This window comes from Nannobrachium achirus, assembly GCF_963921795.1.
Source record: "Nannobrachium achirus genome assembly, chromosome: 14".
Taxonomy (NCBI): domain Eukaryota; kingdom Metazoa; phylum Chordata; class Actinopteri; order Myctophiformes; family Myctophidae; genus Nannobrachium; species Nannobrachium achirus.
Window position 1 is genome coordinate 8,099,277 of NC_137821.1, and position 21,630 is coordinate 8,120,906.

The window sequence follows — 21,630 nt, forward strand, 5'->3', positions numbered from 1 at the left end:
CCGTTCTGAATGGCTTAGAAAAGCCTGCTGCCCGGCAGGCCGTGGCTAATCTGCTGACAGAAAGCAGAGGGCTTGGAGCTCCGTTCTGGCTAAAAAAAGGTGACAGCATACGACTGGTCTGGTGAGAAACAGCTCTGGCCGAGCTTGCATGAAGAATTGTGTACATGTGTACCGACTTGGCAGCCAGAATTCTGGAAGTACAGTCTACTCTAAACCATACCACCCAGGGGTGTCACACCAAATTCTAGGCCCTGGGTACAAGGATTCACTGCGGGCCCCCCCATGAATGTTCTTAACTCATTCCCTGCCAGGCCCGATAGTCCCGAGATTATTCCAATGTCTTTCCCCGCCAGGCCCGATAGTCCCGGGAATTAAAAAAAAAAAAAAAATCATTTTTTTTGACCCCAAAAAATGGAGTAGGCATGATAGCAATCGCGAAATTGCATGTTTAACCCCCATAGCAACCCCATCTTTCAAGCATGGCAGCCATTTTGGCAGCCATCTTTGTTAAACATAGTGGCTGTTATCTCATGAATGCCTGAACGGATTTCCATTCGGATTTTTTTGTTTGAAAGCTGTGAGCAATGTGGACACACGTGGTGCATTATCTAGGCATGGGTGTGCATGATCCGTGCACACCCAATTACATGGAAGTCTATGGAGACGAATGGCAGGTGGGAGTACGGAGGTATGTTAAAATGGCGGTCAATGTGTTAATAGGGGGAGGGTTAGACTGGGAACGCATTATTATGCGTTATTTTGTGCTTTAACTATTGATCGCTGCCACACGCACAGTGCGGCACAGAGTGCCGCACTGTGAGCATGTAGATCTGCTATTTTTTTTTTAAGTGACATTTTGTGCAAGTCTTTGAATATTTCAAATCCTTCTAAGGTTTTTTGAAAAACCTATGTTTCTATGTCAGTTTCTTTTCATGTGAAGGACCCCCAAAATGATATGTAATTTGGTCACGGACCCCCCCAGAAGCAAAATTTGAGTTACAAATGTTCGCCTAAAAGAATACATATATTCAAAGATTTGCACACATTTTCACGACTTTTCAATAATTTTTCATTAGCTAAAGTATAAAATAATGAAGGCCCCTCCACATTGGGCCCTAGTAGCTCAGTCCCACTCCCCCCCCCCCCCCCCCCCCTTGTGATGCCCCTGATACCACATGACTGGCTGAAGCCCCTCCTATTCATTTCTCAATTCATTGTTTCCTATGTACATTACTACAGATGGGCTTTACTGCTCTTCTCCTGAATATTTATTCCCCCGTTTTGCCTTTCTAATTTTTATGGAGAATGGAGCATTTATTTTCCCCAGAAACCCGCAAATGGCAAGAAACCTCTCCATTCCCATAGAAACGCAAAATCCATTTAAACTTCAAAGTCAGAGGGTCATAAAATATCAAAAATAGCTGATCTACAAGCTCAACGGCCAATCCACTGGAGATCTACTGTCTTGACAATTTTAAAAATGTCTGTATATCTGGGTTTCTTTTTCAACTGATACCTGACCAAAATGCAACCGTTAAGAAGACACACGCACACACACACACACACACACACACACACACACACACACACACACACGCACACAAAAAGGCAAATCGCGATTGGGATGCGAGGGTATATTAGAACAGTGTTAGAACAGTATCGTTGACTAGAAATAATTATGATGAAAAATGTTTCACCACTACCTTTTTTCACTGAGAAAAACTAAATAAAAACTAAATAAAAACCAAGCTATGATGACTAAACTAGTAGACTAAATATACTGACAAGTTTGCCAACAAATTAAAAGCTACACTAAAATGTAAGGGAGGGTCTAGTGGACAAGAGATCATTGTATGCCTGGCTGAAAACAGCCAATCTACAAGCTCACAACGTGTCGCAGCGTTGATGAAATAAAGGTAACACAAACTACTACGGTAAAAGATTGTCATACTCCTATCTCATCCTTTAACTCAGACCTATAACTCAAGTGTTAAAATCATCTTCTAGGTTAATAAAAGCCTGCAGTTTCAGAGTTCTTTCAGGCATTTGGCTCTAACATGAAGGCCCTGTTCCCAATCTCAGTGTGTGTTCTGGGTAATGAGCTATGTAAGTACTAAGTGGTCCTGCAAGCGTTTAGGCGGTTAAGATGAAGTCTGGAGTAATAGTGGGAATCATTCGTCTTTTTGTTTGTCAATTTCTAAATTAACTGATTGGAGGCCAGACTTTCTTCTTGGGTTGAGTGGAGGTTTTTTCCTTTGTTTACTGTAGGCGTTCGAGATAAAAAAGACAAGCCAAATCGTGGCGCGGAGCATAAATAAACAGCCGTGACATGAGTAGACGCACACATTTATCAACTGTGATCAGCGGCTAGGATCTTTATTCCAAGTATACAACACGCTCGAGTCACTGAAAGTCTGTCGCCGTCATTACCAATGTACACAGTAACCAGTAAGACTCCCTAATTGGTAGATAAGCGACCGTCAGGTCGCATGTATCCACAAGTTTCCGCAGGAGTTTACTGGAGACTATCGGGACCAAACTTCCGGGTTCAACAGCAGACATACAAGCTCACGTCGCGTCGCAGATGCAACCCGTTGTGAGCTTGTAAATCGGCGCCGGAAGCTCGGTACAGACGTCTGCGCAATGCACTATGGGGCGTTGGAAACTCGTGGATACACACTGCAAAAAGCAACCTCATGGTGGCGCTAGAAGAGGGGCATGTGAGAAATCAGGGGCAGGGGTTGTGGTTTGCCAGCCAAGGAGTGTGTGTGCAAAGTTTGGCATGGATAGGGGCAACGGTGCCGCAGAAAAGAGTAGGGCTAAAAGTGTGACGTGATGGACAGACGGAGGGACTGACTGACTGACGATGATGGTTTTCATAGTAACTGTACGAATTGACGGTCGTAATTATGCGTTTCTCTCTCTGTGTCATTACAATATGTTATACAGTAATATGTGTCCCTCTCTTGTTGTCATTACAACCTGTTACACAATAATATGTGCCCCTCTCTCTGTGTCGTTACAACCTGTTACACAGTAATATGTATCCCTCTCTCTGTGTCATTACAAGATGTTACACAGATATATGTGTCCCTGTCTCAGTGTCATCACAACCTGTTACACAATAATATGTGTCATTACCAACCTGTTGCAGTATGTGTCCTTCTCGGAGTGTCATCAGCCTCCTATGGAGTTCCACCAGCTCGTCAAGGTAAGCCTAGAACCATATCGACATATCAGAAAACTATTCTCTCTCATCAACTTCAACAGTACAAAGAACAATTATTAACAGAAGAAAAAGAAAGTCTCATAACCACTTAGATCTTAGGTGATATATTTCAATTATATCTTTTTTGGTTAACAATTATATATTTCTTTAAACACCACCTCCAACCAGTTACAGTATAGAGCCTGTATGCAACACCTCCACAACTCCATGCGTACCTTGTCACATTCTAGATTCTTGTTCTTGTCTTGCTTGGTCTGCTTCGATGGGCTCTTCACCTCCAGGATCTGTGAGACAGCAGAGAGAGACGCGTTGGGGGACATGAGACAGCAGAGAGACACATTCGGGGACATGAGACAGTAGAGAGACACATTGGGGGACATGAGACAGCAGAGAGACACATTGGGGGACATGAGACAGTAGAGAGACACATTCGGGGACGTGGGACAGTAGAGAGACACATTGGAGGACATGAGACAGCAGAGAGACACATTGGGGGACATGAGACAGCAGAGAGACACATTGGGGGACATGAGACAGCAGAGAGACACATTGGGGGACATGAGACAGCAGAGAGACACATTGGGGGACATGAGACAGCAGAGAGACACATTGGGGGACATGACACAGCAGAGAGAGACGCGTTGGGGGACATGAGACAGTAGAGAGACACATTGGGGGACATGAGACAGCAGAGAGACACATTGGGGGACATGAGACAGCAGAGAGACACATTGGGGGACATGAGACAGCAGAGAGACACATTGGGGGACATGAGACAGCAGAGAGAGACGCGTTGGGGGACATGAGACAGCAGAGAGACACATTGGGGGACATGAGACAGCAGAGAGACGCGTTGGGGGACATGAGACAGCAGAGAGACACATTGGGGGACATGAGACAGCAGAGAGAGACATGCATTGGGGGACATGAGACAGCAGAGAGACACATTGGGGGACACGAGACAGCAGAGAGACACATTGGGGGACATGAGACAGCAGAGAGAGACGTCCCCCAATGCATGAGACAGCAGAGAGAGACATGCATTGGGGAATGATGCCTGCATGAATTGCAGGCATCTTCCTACCTGGTTGTTGCTGGTGGGTTAGAGTTAGAGTTAAGCAGTGTTTCTACCTGGTTGTTGGAGGTCTTCAGGTGTGTTAGGGTTATGGTTAGGGTTAGTGTTAGGGTTATTCAGTGTTTCTACCTGGTTGTTGGAGGTCTTCAGGTGTGACGGGGCTTCGTTTCTAGAGGGAGGTGAAGGAGACGAGCTGTTCTCACTCTCACTGCCGTCACTCAGACTGACCCTGGATCACATAAATATGATATGAACATTAAACACTCAGACAGACCCTACAATATGGAACATAGATGTGATATAATAGAACATTAAACACTCAGACTGACACTACAGTATGGAGCATAGATGTGATATAATAGAACATTAAACACTCAGACAGACCCTACAGTATGGAGCGTAGATGTGATATGACAGAAGATTAAACTTGGTGGATGACACAATACAGCAGTCGAGAGGACAACTGGGAGAGTGGGCTCCTAAACAATGCGGGTGTCTCAGTGTCAACACATTTACTGCAATTCAAATCCAATCCGCTTCACAACCACAGACGAGTCCGTCAATTGGTGTTTACAGTGATGGCGCTAGTGTAGGCTCAGGGCCACCCTAAGGAGCGTCCTAGGTTGCAAGGAGACCAATTCAACCGGAAATGACGTGATCCGCTCGTCCGCTCCAATGTTATCCGATTCAGAAAGAAAATCCATCTACAGTAGCTCAGATTATTTTCCTGGTTTGCGTTTTTTGGTCAAAACAAGCTTTTTTCAACGGACCATAACTAAAGGCCTGTCCATACTTTGACCGAAACCGCCGTTTTCGGTCAAAAGGTCCTTTTCAACTATAAAATGTAATTCCTCGAAAGTTCTGGAATGCTTTTTCTCCGAACAATAGTTCTGAAATTTGCACAACGATATGTTGTCACTCGCCGAAATCAGGTTCGGGTGAAACGGCAAACGTGATTGGTCGGTTGGATCACGTGTGTCTCCGACCCCCCCAGCTACTGTACATTGGAAAGCCTGGTGACGCGAGGCTACTGTACATTGCTTTTGTTTTTGCTTTGCAACCCGCGAAAACTACTATACTGTGTGTCGGTGCATGCTCAATGAGCGGCGCGACACGACGCAGAAGGTCGTCAAAACGACTGGCAGACATTCTCATTATTTCAAAATGTTTCTCCTCGTCCATGGTCCCTGAACGAGAGTCTGATACAGGCCATCCTGGGGCATTGTCGTATTTAACGGGCGGACATACCACCGACGGCTAGATGTGCTCGCCTCCTCCTCAGCCGCACAAAGCAGGGCAAAATCCTCCTCCTCCTCTGCCTCCTAACATTTCCTCCTCCTCCATAACCTCCACAATACGTGCCACCGCTTCCAACTTCCAACGTGCCAACCCTCCGAACAGGAGCGAAGTATGAACATCCGACGCTTTTTTTTCCGGAAAAGATAACAAATAAAAAAGTTTATTTTTCAACCGAAAAGTTCGGTTCTGTCGAAGTATGGAGAGGCCTTAAGACTTATAGACAAGTCTTTTTTTACATCCTGGCCACATGGTGCGTTCTGTGTGTCGGCAAAATAAGGCTTTATTCTACTCTATGACGACTCTTAAAAGCATTTCACCCCCCCCAGTGTTTAGTGGCGTGCTGCTGACCTGCGCTGGCGGTGCGTCAGGTGCGCGTGCACCGTCCTCTGATCCCACGTCAGACTCCATGTCGTTGTCCTCGTCCTCATCAGAGTCCTCCTCCTGGTCCTCAGAGTGCAGGTCTGGGATTATGGTCTGGAGAGGACCCAGCACTGGGTTATATGAGAGAGAGAGAGTCTGGGATTATGGTCTGGAGAGGACCCAGCACTGGGTTATATGAGAGAGAGAGAGAGAGAGAGAGAGAGAGAGAGAGAGAGAGAGAGCGAGAGCGAGAGCGAGAGAGAGAGAGAGAGAGGTGGTCTGGGATTATGGTCTGGAGAGGACCCAGCACTGGGTTATATGAGAGAGAGAGGTCTGGGATTATGGTCTGGAGAGGACCCAGCACTGGGTTATATGAGAGAGAGAGAGTCTGGGATTATGGTCTGCAGAGGACCCAGCACTGGGTTATATGAGAGAGAGAGAGAGAGAGAGAGAGAGAGAGAGAGAGAGAGAGAGAGGGCGAGAGCGAGAGCGAGAGAGAGAGAGAGTCTGGGATTATGGTCTGGAGAGGACCCAGCACTGGGTTATATGAGAGAGAGAGAGAGAGAGAGAGCGAGAGCCGAGAGCGAGAGCGAGAGAGAGAGAGAGAGAGAGAGAGAGAGAGCGAGAGCGAGAGCGAGAGAGAGAGAGAGAGAGAGTCTGGGATTATGGTCTGGAGAGGACCCAGCACTGGGTTATATGAGAGAGAGAGAGAGAGAGAGGAGAGCGAGAGCGAGAGCGAGAGCGAGAGAGAGAGAGAGAGAGAGAGAGAGAGAGCGAGAGCGAGAGCGAGAGAGAGAGAGAGAGAGAGTCTGGGATTATGGTCTGGAGAGGACCCAGCACTGGGTTATATGAGAGAGAGAGAGAGAGAGAGAGCGAGAGCGAGAGCGAGAGCGAGAGAGAGAGAGAGAGAGAGAGAGAGAGAGCGAGAGCGAGAGCGAGAGAGAGAGAGAGAGAGAGAGAGAGAGAGAGAGAGTCTGGGATTATGGTCTGGAGAGGACCAGCACTGGGTTATATGAGAGAGAGAGAGAGTCTGGGATTATGGTCTGGAGAGGACCCAGCACTGGGTTATATGAGAGAGAGAGAGAGAGAGAGAGCGAGAGCGAGAGCGAGAGCGAGAGAGAGAGAGAGAGAGAGAGAGAGAGAGCGAGAGCGAGAGCGAGAGAGAGAGAGAGAGAGAGAGAGAGAGAGAGAGAGAGTCTGGGATTATGGTCTGGAGAGGACCCAGCACTGGGTTATATGAGAGAGAGAGAGAGTCTGGGATTATGGTCTGGAGAGGACCCAGCACTGGGTTATATGAGAGAGACAGAGAGAGAGAGAGAGAGTCTGGGATTATGGTCTGCAGAGGACCCAACACTGGGTTATATGAGAGACACAGAGAGAGAGGGAGAGAGAGGGAGACAGAGGAGAGAATGAGAGGAGCGACAGAAAGAGAGAAATAAGAGCGGGTGGGAGAGAGAGAGAGAGAGAGAGAGGCACAATAGAGTGTGGAGATGAGGGGAGAACACAATCAGTTTCTAATTAACCATAAACAACAACAACAACAAGGACATCAAGTGGCCATCATGCACAGAGCAGCCATGCCATGTTGTGGTCGGTGAGGGCTGAGCGGCCCTGTGGCCTAGCGGCACCATGCTGCGTTGTGGCTGGCTTCGCCCACCAGTGAACTGGTCAGATGTCCGTGTGACAAGACGGCGCTTCCAAGCAGCGGCGGTCAGAGGAATCGTGCTTGTGGACGAAAGTTTCCCGGTATAATTCCCCCGGGACGGTAGAAAGGAACTGGGTGGAGAAGTGAACAATGATTCTCTATGACCTCATGCACACCGGCTCCGAATTTGCCATGTGGCAGGTGGCAGTGCGCTATTTTTCCCCGATCGAACCCAGTTCGATTCGTGCGTCTTGTCGCATGCGGTAAAAACTCCTTTTATGACTCCTTTCCGGATCTGCAGTGTGGATTCCACACAGCCTTGCACACCAAATCCAATGCGTTTTAATCATGCAGCAAACAGAGAAAAAACACAACGGTCCTGCGTGCAAAGCCCTCAAATTGTGTAAAAGTTCAAGTTGAGTCTTAACTCATCTAGTGCCGTTTGCGTGATGTCACGCAATAAGTACTAGAGTACTTACAGTGCCGAATGCGTGATGTCGCGCAAAAAGTAATAAATTACTGTAACGTTGAGTACATTACCGAGTAGAATGGCCGGATGTCCGGAGACGAAAATCCGCGCTGATTTGTCATCATCACGGCTCCACGAGCACACAATAGTCATCCCATAACATTGAGGTGGACGGCCGATCTCATCTTTAATGTCCATTATCTCAAAACAACACTTTAGAAGCGAAGATGGAGGCAGATGCTCGCTTATATAACACATGTATAAACGCTCCATTGCAATCCAGCATGGCACCACGTAAACAATGATCGGTTCCGGCGCACGACCCGATGACGTCAGACCGGAAGTGATCACGCTGTGGCACTTCTGGCTTTCAAAATAAGAGAGTGCAAGCGGATGGAGCCTGCGTGAGGCACTCTGGACATCATTGCGACCGAAAATCGCGGGCACAAAATGAGTTAACACTTATGTTGCAATGATTTTTTCTCTTCAATGTCTCGCGTTGCCATGGTTACCATAGACTTCCATGTAATTGTGCAAGTGTGTAAAAAGTGCACGCCCATGCCTAGATGATGCACCACGTGTGTAGATGCTGTTCACAGCTTTCAAACAAAAAAATCCGCTTGGAAATCCGTTCAGGCATTCATGATTTATCAGCCATTATGTTTTCTTCAGATGTAAACAAACATGGCTGCCATGTTTGAAAGAATGGGTTGGTATGGGGGTTAAACATGCAATTTCGCGATCGCGATCATGCCCAATACATTTCTGGAGGTCCAAAAAAATTTTTTGAAAAAAAAATCTTTGAAATTTTTTTTTTTTTTTTTTTTTTCAAAAACGGCCCAAACTCGGGAAACTCGGGGTTGGCACAGCACTAGTACCAATACAAACTCGGGAAACTAGGGGTTGGCACCATATGTGTTAATAGAATTAAAGTCGAGGTTGAGTGTCAATGTACTCCATGCAGATGTGACTGGGGGTAAGGAGGGGGCTTCGGTGCGGAGCGGGGAACAAGCAGGATTCAGGTAGGGGTTCAGACCGGCCCCCGGTATTATTGGGGGGAAAGTGGGGATGGGGTCTTGAGTGGGGGGGGGGGGGGGGGTTTACCTGTGTGTGCGGTGGCAGGGACAGCCACCCTTTTCCTGATGACGAAGTCCATCACTGCATTCACACACAACAAATACAAGAAACACACACACACACACACACACACGTACAGAGGTCACTCTCACCACAAGACACCACCATTACGGCGAGGACAACATCACCTATTCCCTTATTTCTGGGCTCGGACACTGTTGGATAGGCGAGAAGTGGGGAACGTATATACAGTTGGAGGGGGTACAGCATTGTGTAGACAGAGCTATGTCACATTTTGTAGTTATGTAGCCTACATATCATATATACAGGGTATATACCTGTATATGACATATCTTTGGAACAAATAACAGCAATCCTGTACAGTCGCTTTGGGACAAAAATCTGCATTGTTCCTCACAATGAGTTATACAAAAAAATGCTTTTAAAAAAGGTAGCAGCTCTGTTTATATGTGCAGTTGTCTAGAGGTCACTCAGTGGTTTGTAGTCCTTAGGGCAAGGGTCTTCAACAGGGGGTCCTCTGAGTTACTACAAGGGGTCCTCAAAATCTTTGAGTAATAGAAACATTCTTTTCTCCTTTTTTTATATTAACCACTTGAACCCTAGTGTCCATATTCTGAGAACTTTAGCCAAAAATAGCAGATCTACAAGCTCAAAACGCCTCACGCTGCGAGGCATTGTGAGCTTGTAGATCAGCTATTTTTGGTAAAGAGGTTTGGTGTAGAGGGGGAAAAGAGTACAGAGTGAAATGTCAAGTTTATTAAGTATTGACGTTTCAAGTGGTTAAATACATGAAAATGTACATGAATCCAAAACACACTGATGATCGTGCTGTCAAGCCATGAAACTATATGGAATCTATGAAAAGGTTGTGGGGGGTCCCTGCTTCATCTCTCTCTCAACTAAGGGGTCCCTGGCCTGAAAACGTTGAAGACCTCTGCCTTAGTGGTTGTGTTCCATTCTATCTTTCTCTTCTTTTATCACAACAGTTCACAAGTCTTGCTGCCACTCTCTCCTATCTCCATACCTATCAGGGTCTGGAGTCAGTCTACATGTTCAGATATAGATCATATATATCATCAGTCATCACATTTGATCGCTATAAGTGTGCTTAAGAACGTCTTTCCGCTGACATGGCTTCCGCTTGGATGTGTCCTGTAAAATCATCAATAGTGGTGCCCCGTGCCAAACCTAAAGCCTATAAACATGAACATGTTTGATGCATCGTACATGATAGATGTTGAATGCTTGGACAGTGCAGTGGAAAGCTCCTGTACACACCTGACAATGTACACGTATATATATAATGCTGGTGGAAACCTTGTATGACCAAAACCATTCCTTTTTTATTGTTGCTGGAGATTTTACCTTAGTACCTTTGCGTGACACAAAAAAACAAAAAAACAGAACATTGCGTAAGGCAGGGGTCTTCAACAGGGGGTCCGGGACCCCTAGGGGGTCCTCAGAGTTACTACAGGGGGGCCACCAAATCTGTGTGATATGATCATGTTTTTTACATTAACCATTTGAACCCTAGCATCCCTATTCTGAGTGGAACATTATCCAAAAATAGCCGATTTACAAGCTTGGCAAAGAGGTTTGTAGAGGGAAAAGAAGAGCAGACTAAGTATTTGACGGTTCAAGTTATTAAATATCTGAAAATACACAGTACTCCAACATGATGACAATGCTGTCAAACGAGTCTAGGGTTCCTTGGCCTGAAAACGTTGAAGAACCCTGGCATAAGGCATGTGTGGTTTGGGAGTACGCACGCACACACACACACACACACACACACCCAGTGTGCTGCAGCCTGCGTGCAGATGCATTGTGACTGCATCCTGACATGCCTTCGACTCCCCGGCGCTACGCTAGATGGATGGGTGAGAGGGTGATGAGGAGAGGCCATCTGCTACACCGGACTCTCTGCTGAGAGATCACTTCATTTAAGGTCTCTTCACAAGGGCAGCTACAGTAATGACTCTCCTACTCATTCATTCTCAACGAGAGATCACTTCATTTAAGGTCTGTTCACAAGGGCAGCTACAGTAATGACTGTCCTACTCATTCATTCTCAACGAGAGGCGAGTGGACAGCTGAGGAGACGTGGGCGAGGCTGACCTCGTTTCTAGATTTCTCCCAATTTAGTCGTTATGCTAATTAACTCCTGTTGTACCCTACTGGCTCACCTGTCAGTGAGGAGCCCCCACCGGGAGGACGTACTGTTGTACCCTACTGGCACAGCTGTCAGTGAGGAGCCCCCACCGGGAGGACATAGCAGGAAAAGGGGGGTCCACGCGCATAGGATGTATATTTTAATATTCTGCCAGGTAACAGGCTGAAATAATGTCTACATGGGGGTTCATTTTTAACGCTTCCTTACACACATATCCTGGCCCCAAACCCCAGATTGGAAGCAACTGAAAAGAGCTTAACTTTTTAAGGAAATAACCTAGAGACAAATGAAACAATCATTGTAGTGGAGTAAAAATAACAATATTTTCCTCTGTGTGTGTGTGTGTGTGTGTGTGTGTGTGTGTGTGTGTGTGTGTGTGTGTGTGCAAGCTATGCGCGCGCCAGTATAATTACCTTGCCGTTTGTGATGGTTGGGAGCAAAGCCTGAACTGGAGCTAGTGCTGGAGCTGGCTGGACTGGGCTGCTCCGACTGGGAGAGGAGAGGAGGACACACACACAAACACAGGAGCGGATTTAGTAAGAGTAGAGAAATAAGACACCCAGGGGTGCAGACCCTCTGCCTGCAGGCACCAACATGACCTGTCTGTGCAACACCTTGGTTGACTGACCCCAGTAGGTCAACTTTGACCTTTAACCTTAACGGTTAAGGTTAAAACGGCCTTGGTCTTTTTGACAAAGAAGTTTAAATCACGTCTTCGCATACTGGCTATTGTCACTCATCTTGAAAATCTGAAATGATTTTGTTCATACACAGTAAATAAGTAATAAGTAAATAATACATATCGACCGATTGATTTGATTTAATCGACTCTCTGGCCTAAGAAATTGACAAATATTGATAAGTCAATAACGACAACCTTCTTCTTGGTATTAATATATTCTACTGAGTATAATGTAACTTCATGCAAAAATAACAACACTGCGGCCACTGTCATACACATAATAGCATGGGTCTTCAACATTTTCAGTCCAAGGACCCCTTAGTTGAGAGAGAGATGAAGCAGGGACCCCCACAAGTTCATAGATTCCATACGGTTTCATGGTTTGACAGCACGATCATCAGTATATTTTAGTTTCATGTCAATTTGTGTTTTCAGATATTTAACCACTTGAAACGTCAATACTTCACGAACTTGACCTTTCACTCTGTCCTTAGTCAGCTCTTTTCCCCCCCTACACCAAACCTCTTTGCTGAAAATAGCCAAATAGCCGATCGGCTATTTTTGGCAAAGGTTCTCAGAATATGGAGACTAGGGTTCATTCAAGTGGTTAATATAAAAAAGGTTTCTATCACTCAAAGATTTGGAGGACCCCCTATAGTAACTCTGAGTACCCCCTAGGGGTCCCGGACCCCCTGTTGAAGACCCCTGCAATAGACTGACTGGGAAAGCCCGCGCACAGCGCAATACCAGCTGGGCAGTACCGTAAACACTCTAACACTCTGTACCATAAGTGGCATAACAGTGTACAATTCAAAACAGAAATGATTACAGTATAGTGAGAATAGCCGATCTATATGCTCAACGCTTTGCATTGCGAGGCATCGTGAGCATGAAGATCATCTATTTTCCCCAATGTTTATCTGTGGAACCGAGCCGAGCCAAATGTAATTCCTCAACTCCTACAATTCCAAGTGCTTGTCAGGGTGCGGGGGGTCCTTAGTTGAAATATGATTATTTTTTGGGGGGAGGGTCGCTGCCTAAAAAAGGTTTGGGAACACCTGCTCTGGGTGTTTCCATAAAACAGAGGGAACACCTCTGGCACATGTCTTTGAGGTATTAAGGCCATCTGGAAACGGGCCCCCCGAAAAACGGCCCATTAAAGTTAATCGTAATTAATTTGTTTACGTTCCTTTCTCCGACAGGCAACCCTCAGAAGGAGACTCAGCTCGGGTGCTGTTAGGATCGTGGCACAATTATGGCCAAAATGATCGTCCTGATTATTTTTGGCTTATATGGTATTTTATGGTTAAAACAAAAAGTAGTTTTTGTTAAGAGGTTTAAAGCTCTATGTTCTAATCGTTGCTATCAAGTGTTTGTTCAGTAACAAGGCTCTCACCGTCTCTCCAGCTCTTTAAAGGTGATACACCATGCATTTAAAAAGTATTTATGTCATATTGCTTATGTCCCAAAAACGTTTTTCAAAAGGTTTGAGGCTAAATTACCACTCCTGTCATTTTTGAATGGCTCTCAGAGCATTTTCAGCTACAGTACCAGGCCTGAACTGCGCAAAGAAAAGAAAAAGAAAAAAAAAAGCCTGTTCTGAGAACCCGTGGAAAGCTTTTAACCTCAGCCTTCCCAAAAACAGAGAAAGACACAATGGTCAGAAAGGGGACTTTGTGAGGATAGAAGGTGCTAGTGGGACCCCAAAAAAAGGTTTTAAAATAGGAAAAGTGAAAATTCATGGTGTATCACCTTTAAATAAACAGACAATACATTTTCAGGTGGGTTGCAAATGTCATTCCACCAAGAGAGAGTACCCATTTATCAGCTCCGTTCAGTGTTTCTCAAAGTGGATTCTGTGGGTTCCTTTAGGGAGGTCTAAATGGACCCACACAAGTCTGTAACTCTGACAGTGTACAAATGGAACCAAATGGACCCGTCAGGGTCCATTTGGTTCCATTTGTACACTGTCAAGAGTTAAGGGGAGACCTTGAAATGTAAAAGTTTGAGAAACACTGGCTTAATTTTTGTGTTCCAGTTCCAATTCTGTCATCACTTTCAATTTCACTTGTTTATATCCTGTATCCTGTCTGTGTGAGTTCTCTATCCTGATTGGATAAAATTAGTATTCCTGACCAGGACATTTTATATTTTCGGTTTACAAGAGCTGGAGAGACATGGACACCCTTGTTACTGAACAAACACACACAAAAGATCGCTATCAGAACGTAGATCTATAATAGATCTAATCCATACAAAATATCACTTACTACTTTTAGTGTCTTTTAACACCAGTAAGACTCCCTAATCGGGAGATAAGCGACCGTTGGTCGCTTATCTCCACAAATATCACAGCCTCCACCTCTCACGTCATACGGGCAGCCATAGTTACACCTGGAATGTTGAATCTCCATATATGGAGATAACCTACCCATCACACAAAGTCTGACCTCACCAGCCCATACCTGGGCATGGACGACTTATATCTCCATATACGGAGATGGCCATATATGGAGATACGATGACATCACAGAGTCCACAGCTGATGATGTGGCGTGATGTCATACAATACACAAACAAGCCCTATATAAAGGGGCAATTCTCACCAGGGAAGAGAGCATTCCCCACTAGCTGAGTATCTTAAGATGGTTGGATGTGATGATAAGCCACAAATAGGCCAAAAGTTTGTTTTACCAATTATCAAGACATACGGGCAGTTGACAGTTTGCCATTGTTACTCATTGAAGTTGAATCTCCATCTGAATCCCTTTTATGCCCATATATGGAGATCCCTGCTCTGAGTATCTGACATCACTAATCCCTTTTATGCCCATATACAGTATGGAGATCCCTAACAGAATCCATTTTATGCCCATATATGGAGATACCTGCTCTGAGTATCTGACATCACTGTGATGTCACCTGTTTATGCCTAAATATGGAGATCCCTGCTCTGAGTATCTGACATCACTGCGATCTCACCTGTGATGTCACAGTGACACATCACCTCAGTATCTGTGATGTCACAGTGACACATCACCTCAGTATCAGGCGTTACACGTATACATTGAGCAGGGCAAAGGTGTGACGTGTGTGACGGACGGACGGACGGACGGACGGCCGGTGGAGGTTTTCATACCAGTAAGACTCCCTAATCGGGAGATAAGCGACCGTTGGTCGCTTATCTCCACAAATATCACAACCTCCACCTCTCACGTCATACGGGTAGCCATAGTTACACCTGGAATGTTGAATCTCCATATATGGAGATAACCTACGCATCACACAAAGTCTGACCTCACCAGCCCATACTTGGGCATGGACGACTTATATCTCCATATACGGAGATGGCCATATATGGAGATACGATGACATCACAGAGTCCACAGCTGATGATGTGGCGTGATGTCATACAATAAACAAACAAGCCCTATATACTGATGCGATACGATGACATCACAGAGTCCACAGCTGATGATGTGGCGTGATGTCATACAATAAACAAACAAGCCCTATATACTGATGCGGAGATATGAGCAGGGCAAAGGTGTGACGTGTGACGTGTGACCGACCGACCGACGGACGGACGGCCGGTGGAGGTTTTCATAGTAAACTGCTCCCTGACGGTCGCAAACTAAACTGCGACCTTACGGTCGCAATCAATATACACAACATCATTTAGTTTTTCCTCATTGTTTTGGGCATATATTGTTAATTATAATCTCCATTATGAGCACAGATATGCTTTGAGAGTGTGAACATTATTTTCTCCCCTCCCCCAGCAGCCTGCAGCACAGAGCAGAGATTCAGGAGACCCAGGGTCTAAAATGTTTTCCACAAGATAAGGATGATGGGCATTCTGCTAAACACAGCGCTGGTCAAATTAATCACACGCTGCTTGGCAGGTGTGTGTGTGTGTGTGTGTGTGTGTGTGTGTGTGTGTGTGTGTGTGTGTGTGTGTGTGTGTGCGTGCGTGCGTGCGTGCGTGCGTGCGTGCGTGCGTGCGTGCGTGCGTGCGTGCGTGCGTGCGTGCGTGCGTGCGTTCAACAAAAGATGCCAGATTAGAAGCAGAAACCTCTAAAGAAAAGTGGTTTCCAAAACGGTGGTGTGCTGCTGAGTCTGTTGTCTCTTGACTGCTGTGCCAAGAGACAAGTCCAGGAGAGCCTTATTGGGATTTTGTGGCCACCAAAACATTTAATTATTATTATTGCAACAATACAACGGTACAAAAAAGTATTAATTATTTTTGACTACATGCACATTGTCCAAAACAGAGGCATACTAAAAACACAACTACACAAACTCTTCAAATAAGGCTTTAGATATTCTATTGTCCAGGTATTAGACGTTAGAAGTATGTTGGTCTTTAATTAGGTTCAAACTAGTATAGTATTCTTAAAATTATTTTTTAGGCAGTATGTTGTGTTTTTGTCATGTTGATGCTGTTGTTTATTGTATGTGGGACCAAATGAGTTTGATTTAGGAGGAAGTTACAAGTACAAATGTGATGACACAGACAAGACACGCTCTGCCGTACAGACTACACTAAATCTTGCACTAGCACGCACACACACACACACACACACACACACACACACACACACACACACACACACACACACACACACACACACACACACACACACACACACACACACACACACACACACACACACACACACACACACACACACACACACACACACACACACACACACACACACACACAGAGTGAATAATGGGACGAGGCTTTTCATGTTGTGTAGGAGAGCCAAGTGTTCAGCATGTGTCCTGGTGGGCCGGGATGAATGGAGCAGCAAGAAGACACCCCTGGGTGCTCTGAGTGAACACACCGTCTTTGATCTCTCTCCCTCTCCCTCTCTCTCTCTCTCTGTGTCTGTCTGTCTAAAGACCTTTCTGTTTGACGCTGCATGTGATTGAGTTACTTTTCTTCATTTCTTTCGATCACACTGTAACTGTATCTGTTAATGTTTAACTGTTTCACGCATCCTAATGTCATTGTATAAAAAGTGTTTCCTTAAGCTTGTTGTTCTGTATAAAGCACATTGAATTGCCTTGTTGTTGAACATGTGCTATAAGAATAAAACTGCCTTGTCTAGTGTCCGTCTGTCCGTCTCTCTGCCGCCTGGTCAGAGGCCTTGGAATTAGTGAATTAGTACGCACACGCACGCACACGCACACACACACACACACACACACACACACACACACACACACACACACACACACACACACACACACACACAAAAGGATTTCGGCACTCGCTGTGCTGAGCGATGTTTAGCCACTTTCAACCACTTGTCATTATAGGTGAAACATTTTTATATTTCATGGTACATTACATGTAGAGTCCTCTGTCTGTACCTCATTACTGCTCATGCAAATCAATTAACATCAACGAGCACAAGAACCAATCAACACAGAGGAACACCAGAACCAATCGACACTTACGGAGCACAAGAACCAATCAACACTCAAGCAGCACAAGAACCAATCAACGCGTAATGAGCACAATAACCAATCAAGCTCAAGGAGCACTCCAACCAATCAAATCCTTTGTTTGTGGTTGAGATATAAAAAATGTCCGTGAATTGTCACTTCACTGACATCTGGGGACCCCGCAAAAATATCATGTCTGGGGGTCCCCGACCCACAGGTTGAGAACCACTGCTCTATATCCAAGTACCAGCAACTGCTTGAGGAGAGAGTCTAAGACCAGTATAGGACAATTATAGATAAAATGGTAAATGGTGCATTTATATAGCGCCTTTATCCAAGGCGCTTTACAGAGCTTGTGCATTACATTCACCCATTCACACACACATTCATTACATTCACCGATGGCAGAGGAAACCATGCAAGGCACCAACTTGCTCACCGGGAGCAACTAGGGGTTTAGAGTCTTGCTCAAGGATCGAACTGGGAACCCTTGGGGAATCCTCTGTGTTCCAATACAGCAGCTCTACCCTGGAGCCACTGCCGCCCCGTCACATTGGGCTGAGCTGGGCTGAGCTGGCCAGTGGCCGCTTGCCTCAGAAGAATCCACACAGCTGTGCACACAGCTGGCTGCCTCTGCACTCTGCTCTGCCAGCTGTCCAAGAACATGATGAAGACAGATTGCCTCCAACTGCTAAACTTGAACTATTCATGCTCAAATCACTGCAGACATGTGTGCTGTGCTGTGCTGTGCTGAGCTGGGTCTGACTCAACACCACCACCACTCAAACCACCTTCACAAACTCAACAGAGAGTCCTATCAATCAACATTTCTACTAGACCCCTTCTTGACATTTCACATTGTGTAAAGCTGTGAGACTATGACACTCTTAAACCAGTGTTGAGCCAAGCGGGCCATGTTTGGGTCGCGGAGCCATTTTTATGGGTCATAAGAAAAGATCCCTTTTTTTTAACTACGAAATAATAAATCACTTCCTTGCGACATACTATAGCGTCATGTCCAGGGGGCGTACAAGCTGCCTCACGCTACACAATCAGGAGACGGGCTACTGACTGCCCTATGGGCATCATGGCTCTGCAAGGCTTACTTAAAGGAGTAGTTCACCACTTTTCAAGTCTTCATATATCCACGATTTTCCTAAGCCCCATAGTGCATTGCGCAGACGTCTGCATCGATCTTCCGCCGCCGATTTACAAGCTCACAACGGGTTGCATCTGCGACGCGACGTGAGCTTGTATGTCTGCTGTTAAACCCGGAAGTTTGGTCCTGATAGTCTCCAGTAAACTCCCGAGGAAAATTGTGGATAGGTCCTCACTAATGTTCATGATAAAATATTTAAAAAAAGAATCTACTCAGTCCAAGTCTCCTAGGAGAGCTGTGGGAAGCTGTTCAGAATCCATCGTCTTGTGACATCATCATTTTCCAAAAAAAGAATTTAATCAATATTTAAAAAAAATATATTTTTATTTTTATTATCGCGAGAACAATGGCTTCCACTTTAAAATTGCAACTTTTCAGGAATAGAAAGCCTGCAGTTTCTATAAGCTGGATTGGCAATCGATGATGTCACAAGACGATGGGTTTCTGACCTGCCCACAGCCCTCCTCTGAGAAAAAAAAAAGAAAAAAGGTATTTTTGAGTGAGGACCAATTATATGAACATAGGTTGAAAAGTGGTGGAGTGCCCCTTTAAGCGTTAAGCCCCTTTTCGACTGCAGCACACTACACGTTTACATCTACATTTTCCATTACACAAAAGTACCCCTATCGGTAAGAAACAAATTGACCCTTTTAACTGCAATTATAATACAATATACATTTGTATTACAACTATCCTAATTATAATGACACTATAATGGATTATAACCGTGATTATAATACACTATAAAGTATTAATGTATTACTATGATAACTATAATACACTGTAATAGATTATAACAGTGATTATAACACAATAGAATCTATTATCATGTATTACAACTATATCCTGGTGGTCTAAATGAAAAGATCAGTCATTATGAAGTGGTTTGGCCCCGTTTGGCCTAGCTAAGACCTACTCTATATTGGATACTTTTTTTACCACGTTTAGTACCACTTTCACACCACTCTACCCAGGTCCCTGTAGCGGAAAACCTGGCACAAGTGGGCGGTGTGGAGTGGTGTGGTGTTGGGCCATGTCAGTGTAAAAGGGGCTTTACAGTACTACACCATACAGGTCGGCAGTGGCTCAGGAGGTAGAGCGGTCTAGTCCAGCCTGACAGTCAAAGGATACGATTTGAAAAGCAAGTGAGACTGATGAAAAACACACGCCACAAGTCGCCACCTTCTCCAATGTGGTGATTAATCAATAACCAACTGGATTTAATATTGCCCGTCTTATTATAAAATACAATGCCTTTTTGTAATATTGAAGGCAGCTCTCCATCAAAGGCTCACATTACAGCAGGCATTTGTGTTGGGAACACTTGTGACAAAGCAAAGGAGAAAGTGTTTCGGACATGGTAGTAAAATACATTTTTTATTTTGGCTGCTGACAACCCTGAGCGGAGCGTGGAGCGAGCGAGGAGCGACACAATGCTGCAAATCAAGGTGAGCGACGGAGCGGCGCGGAGTGGAGCGGCCCGGTGGCCGACCAGAGTGACGAGCGACCGGGACAAGAGCCCTCTGGAGCGCGGGGCGGCTTTCGTTCCCGCTCCACTCTGCTCACATGCTCTGGTGTCAAAGTGTCCTTGAGCAAGTGTGGTGGGTCGCACAGTGTGATGAGTCGCAGCCCCAGCCTGAAGCCTCAAAAGTCTAGTATCTGCTCTCGTTCCATAGGGATGTCCCTTTGGAGTGATGGTTAAGATATTGGACTTTCTATATATTGGATATTGGGGTGGGGAGGTTCGGATCACCTCGGATCACCTCCGTTACATTGACCTCCGTTACACAAAGACACTGAAACCCCTAACTGCATGCTCCCGATGAGCAGGTTGGTGCCTTGCAAGGTTTTCCTCTGTGTGAACGGGTGTGAATGTAAGGCACATACATTGTAAAGCGCTTCTGGATGTATTTGCACCATTTACAATTCATCATACATGCATACAGTAGCAGCAGCAGTTTAAAATAGCTCTGAATGGCCGTATCCTCCTCTTTAGAGCCATGTTATGCTGAACAGCAAGTGGAATATTATCCAGTCATTATGGACCTGGGAGGGAATGCCATTATCCCTGGATATTTCCATCTCTCTCCCTGCCTAGCAGCTCTTTATGCCTTAAAGACCGTGGCTTTATAAGCATGGAGACATTTCTACAGAACTAGTGAATATTGGCAGTCAGTGCAGGACGCACACACCAGCCTGTTAGCTCATCTCTTGCTGCGGACAGAAAGGAATTTGGTGTCTGCTTTAATAGGACCATAATATCACTGGTCTGGCCTGTTTTGGCACAATGACTATGACTCACCGTACACACTTACAGGCAGAAACCTCTTATCTCCATATTCACATTTGTTTGTGTTTTTCATAATTTAACGCCTTTATTTGATCATACTACAGCGTCACACAGAAGCATCTAAAGTAACAGATCCGCAAGCCCGAAACGTGAACCAGCGAGACTCCCTAATCGGGAGATAAGCGACCGCCAGGTCGCAGCGTGATTTTAGGTCAAAACATTTGTTAAAAAAATGGGCCTGATGGTGGCGCTATATGGGACCGATCCATGTTGATGAGATGAGTGTAGACATACTGTGTAGCGATTTGTGTGATTTTATGGCAAAAACTGTAGGAGCAGTGTTCAAAAATGTGTTTTAAAAAATCGGCCTGAAGGTGGCGCTATATTGGAAAGATCCATGTTGAAGACATGAGTGTAGACATACCGATTTGCGTGATTGTAGGGCACAAATTGTGGGAGCAGTGTCCATAAATGTGTTTCGCAAGAACCGGCCTCATGGTGGCGCTAGAAGAGGGGAAAGTGAGAAAAGAGGAGATCCATGTTGATGAGATGTGTGTAGACAACTCTTTGGCTGTGGCAGAACAACGCGGTGAGCAGCCAATTTGGGGCGTCATTTGGTAGTTTTTTTGCTTTTTGGCGGGGGTCCCTGGGGGTCACTGGAGCTGCGGGGGTCCCTGGTGGATTGGCAGAC

At 45.4% G+C, this 21,630-nt stretch overlaps 1 protein-coding gene across 1 annotated transcript in view; it reads right to left on the reverse strand.

Annotated features, from left to right (window-relative positions):
- mllt3 (MLLT3 super elongation complex subunit) overlaps window positions 1-21,630 on the reverse strand; it is a gene marked incomplete at its 3' end in the record, with an annotated part of 127,820 nt that overhangs the window by 10,769 nt on the left and 95,421 nt on the right. Inside the window, 7 exon segments of the mRNA XM_080742221.1 lie at window positions 3,146-3,217; window positions 3,445-3,513; window positions 4,434-4,533; window positions 5,952-5,992; window positions 5,994-6,094; window positions 9,182-9,235; window positions 11,762-11,837. Coding sequence (XP_080598347.1) covers window positions 3,146-3,217; window positions 3,445-3,513; window positions 4,434-4,533; window positions 5,952-5,992; window positions 5,994-6,094; window positions 9,182-9,235; window positions 11,762-11,837 — 513 coding nt within the window.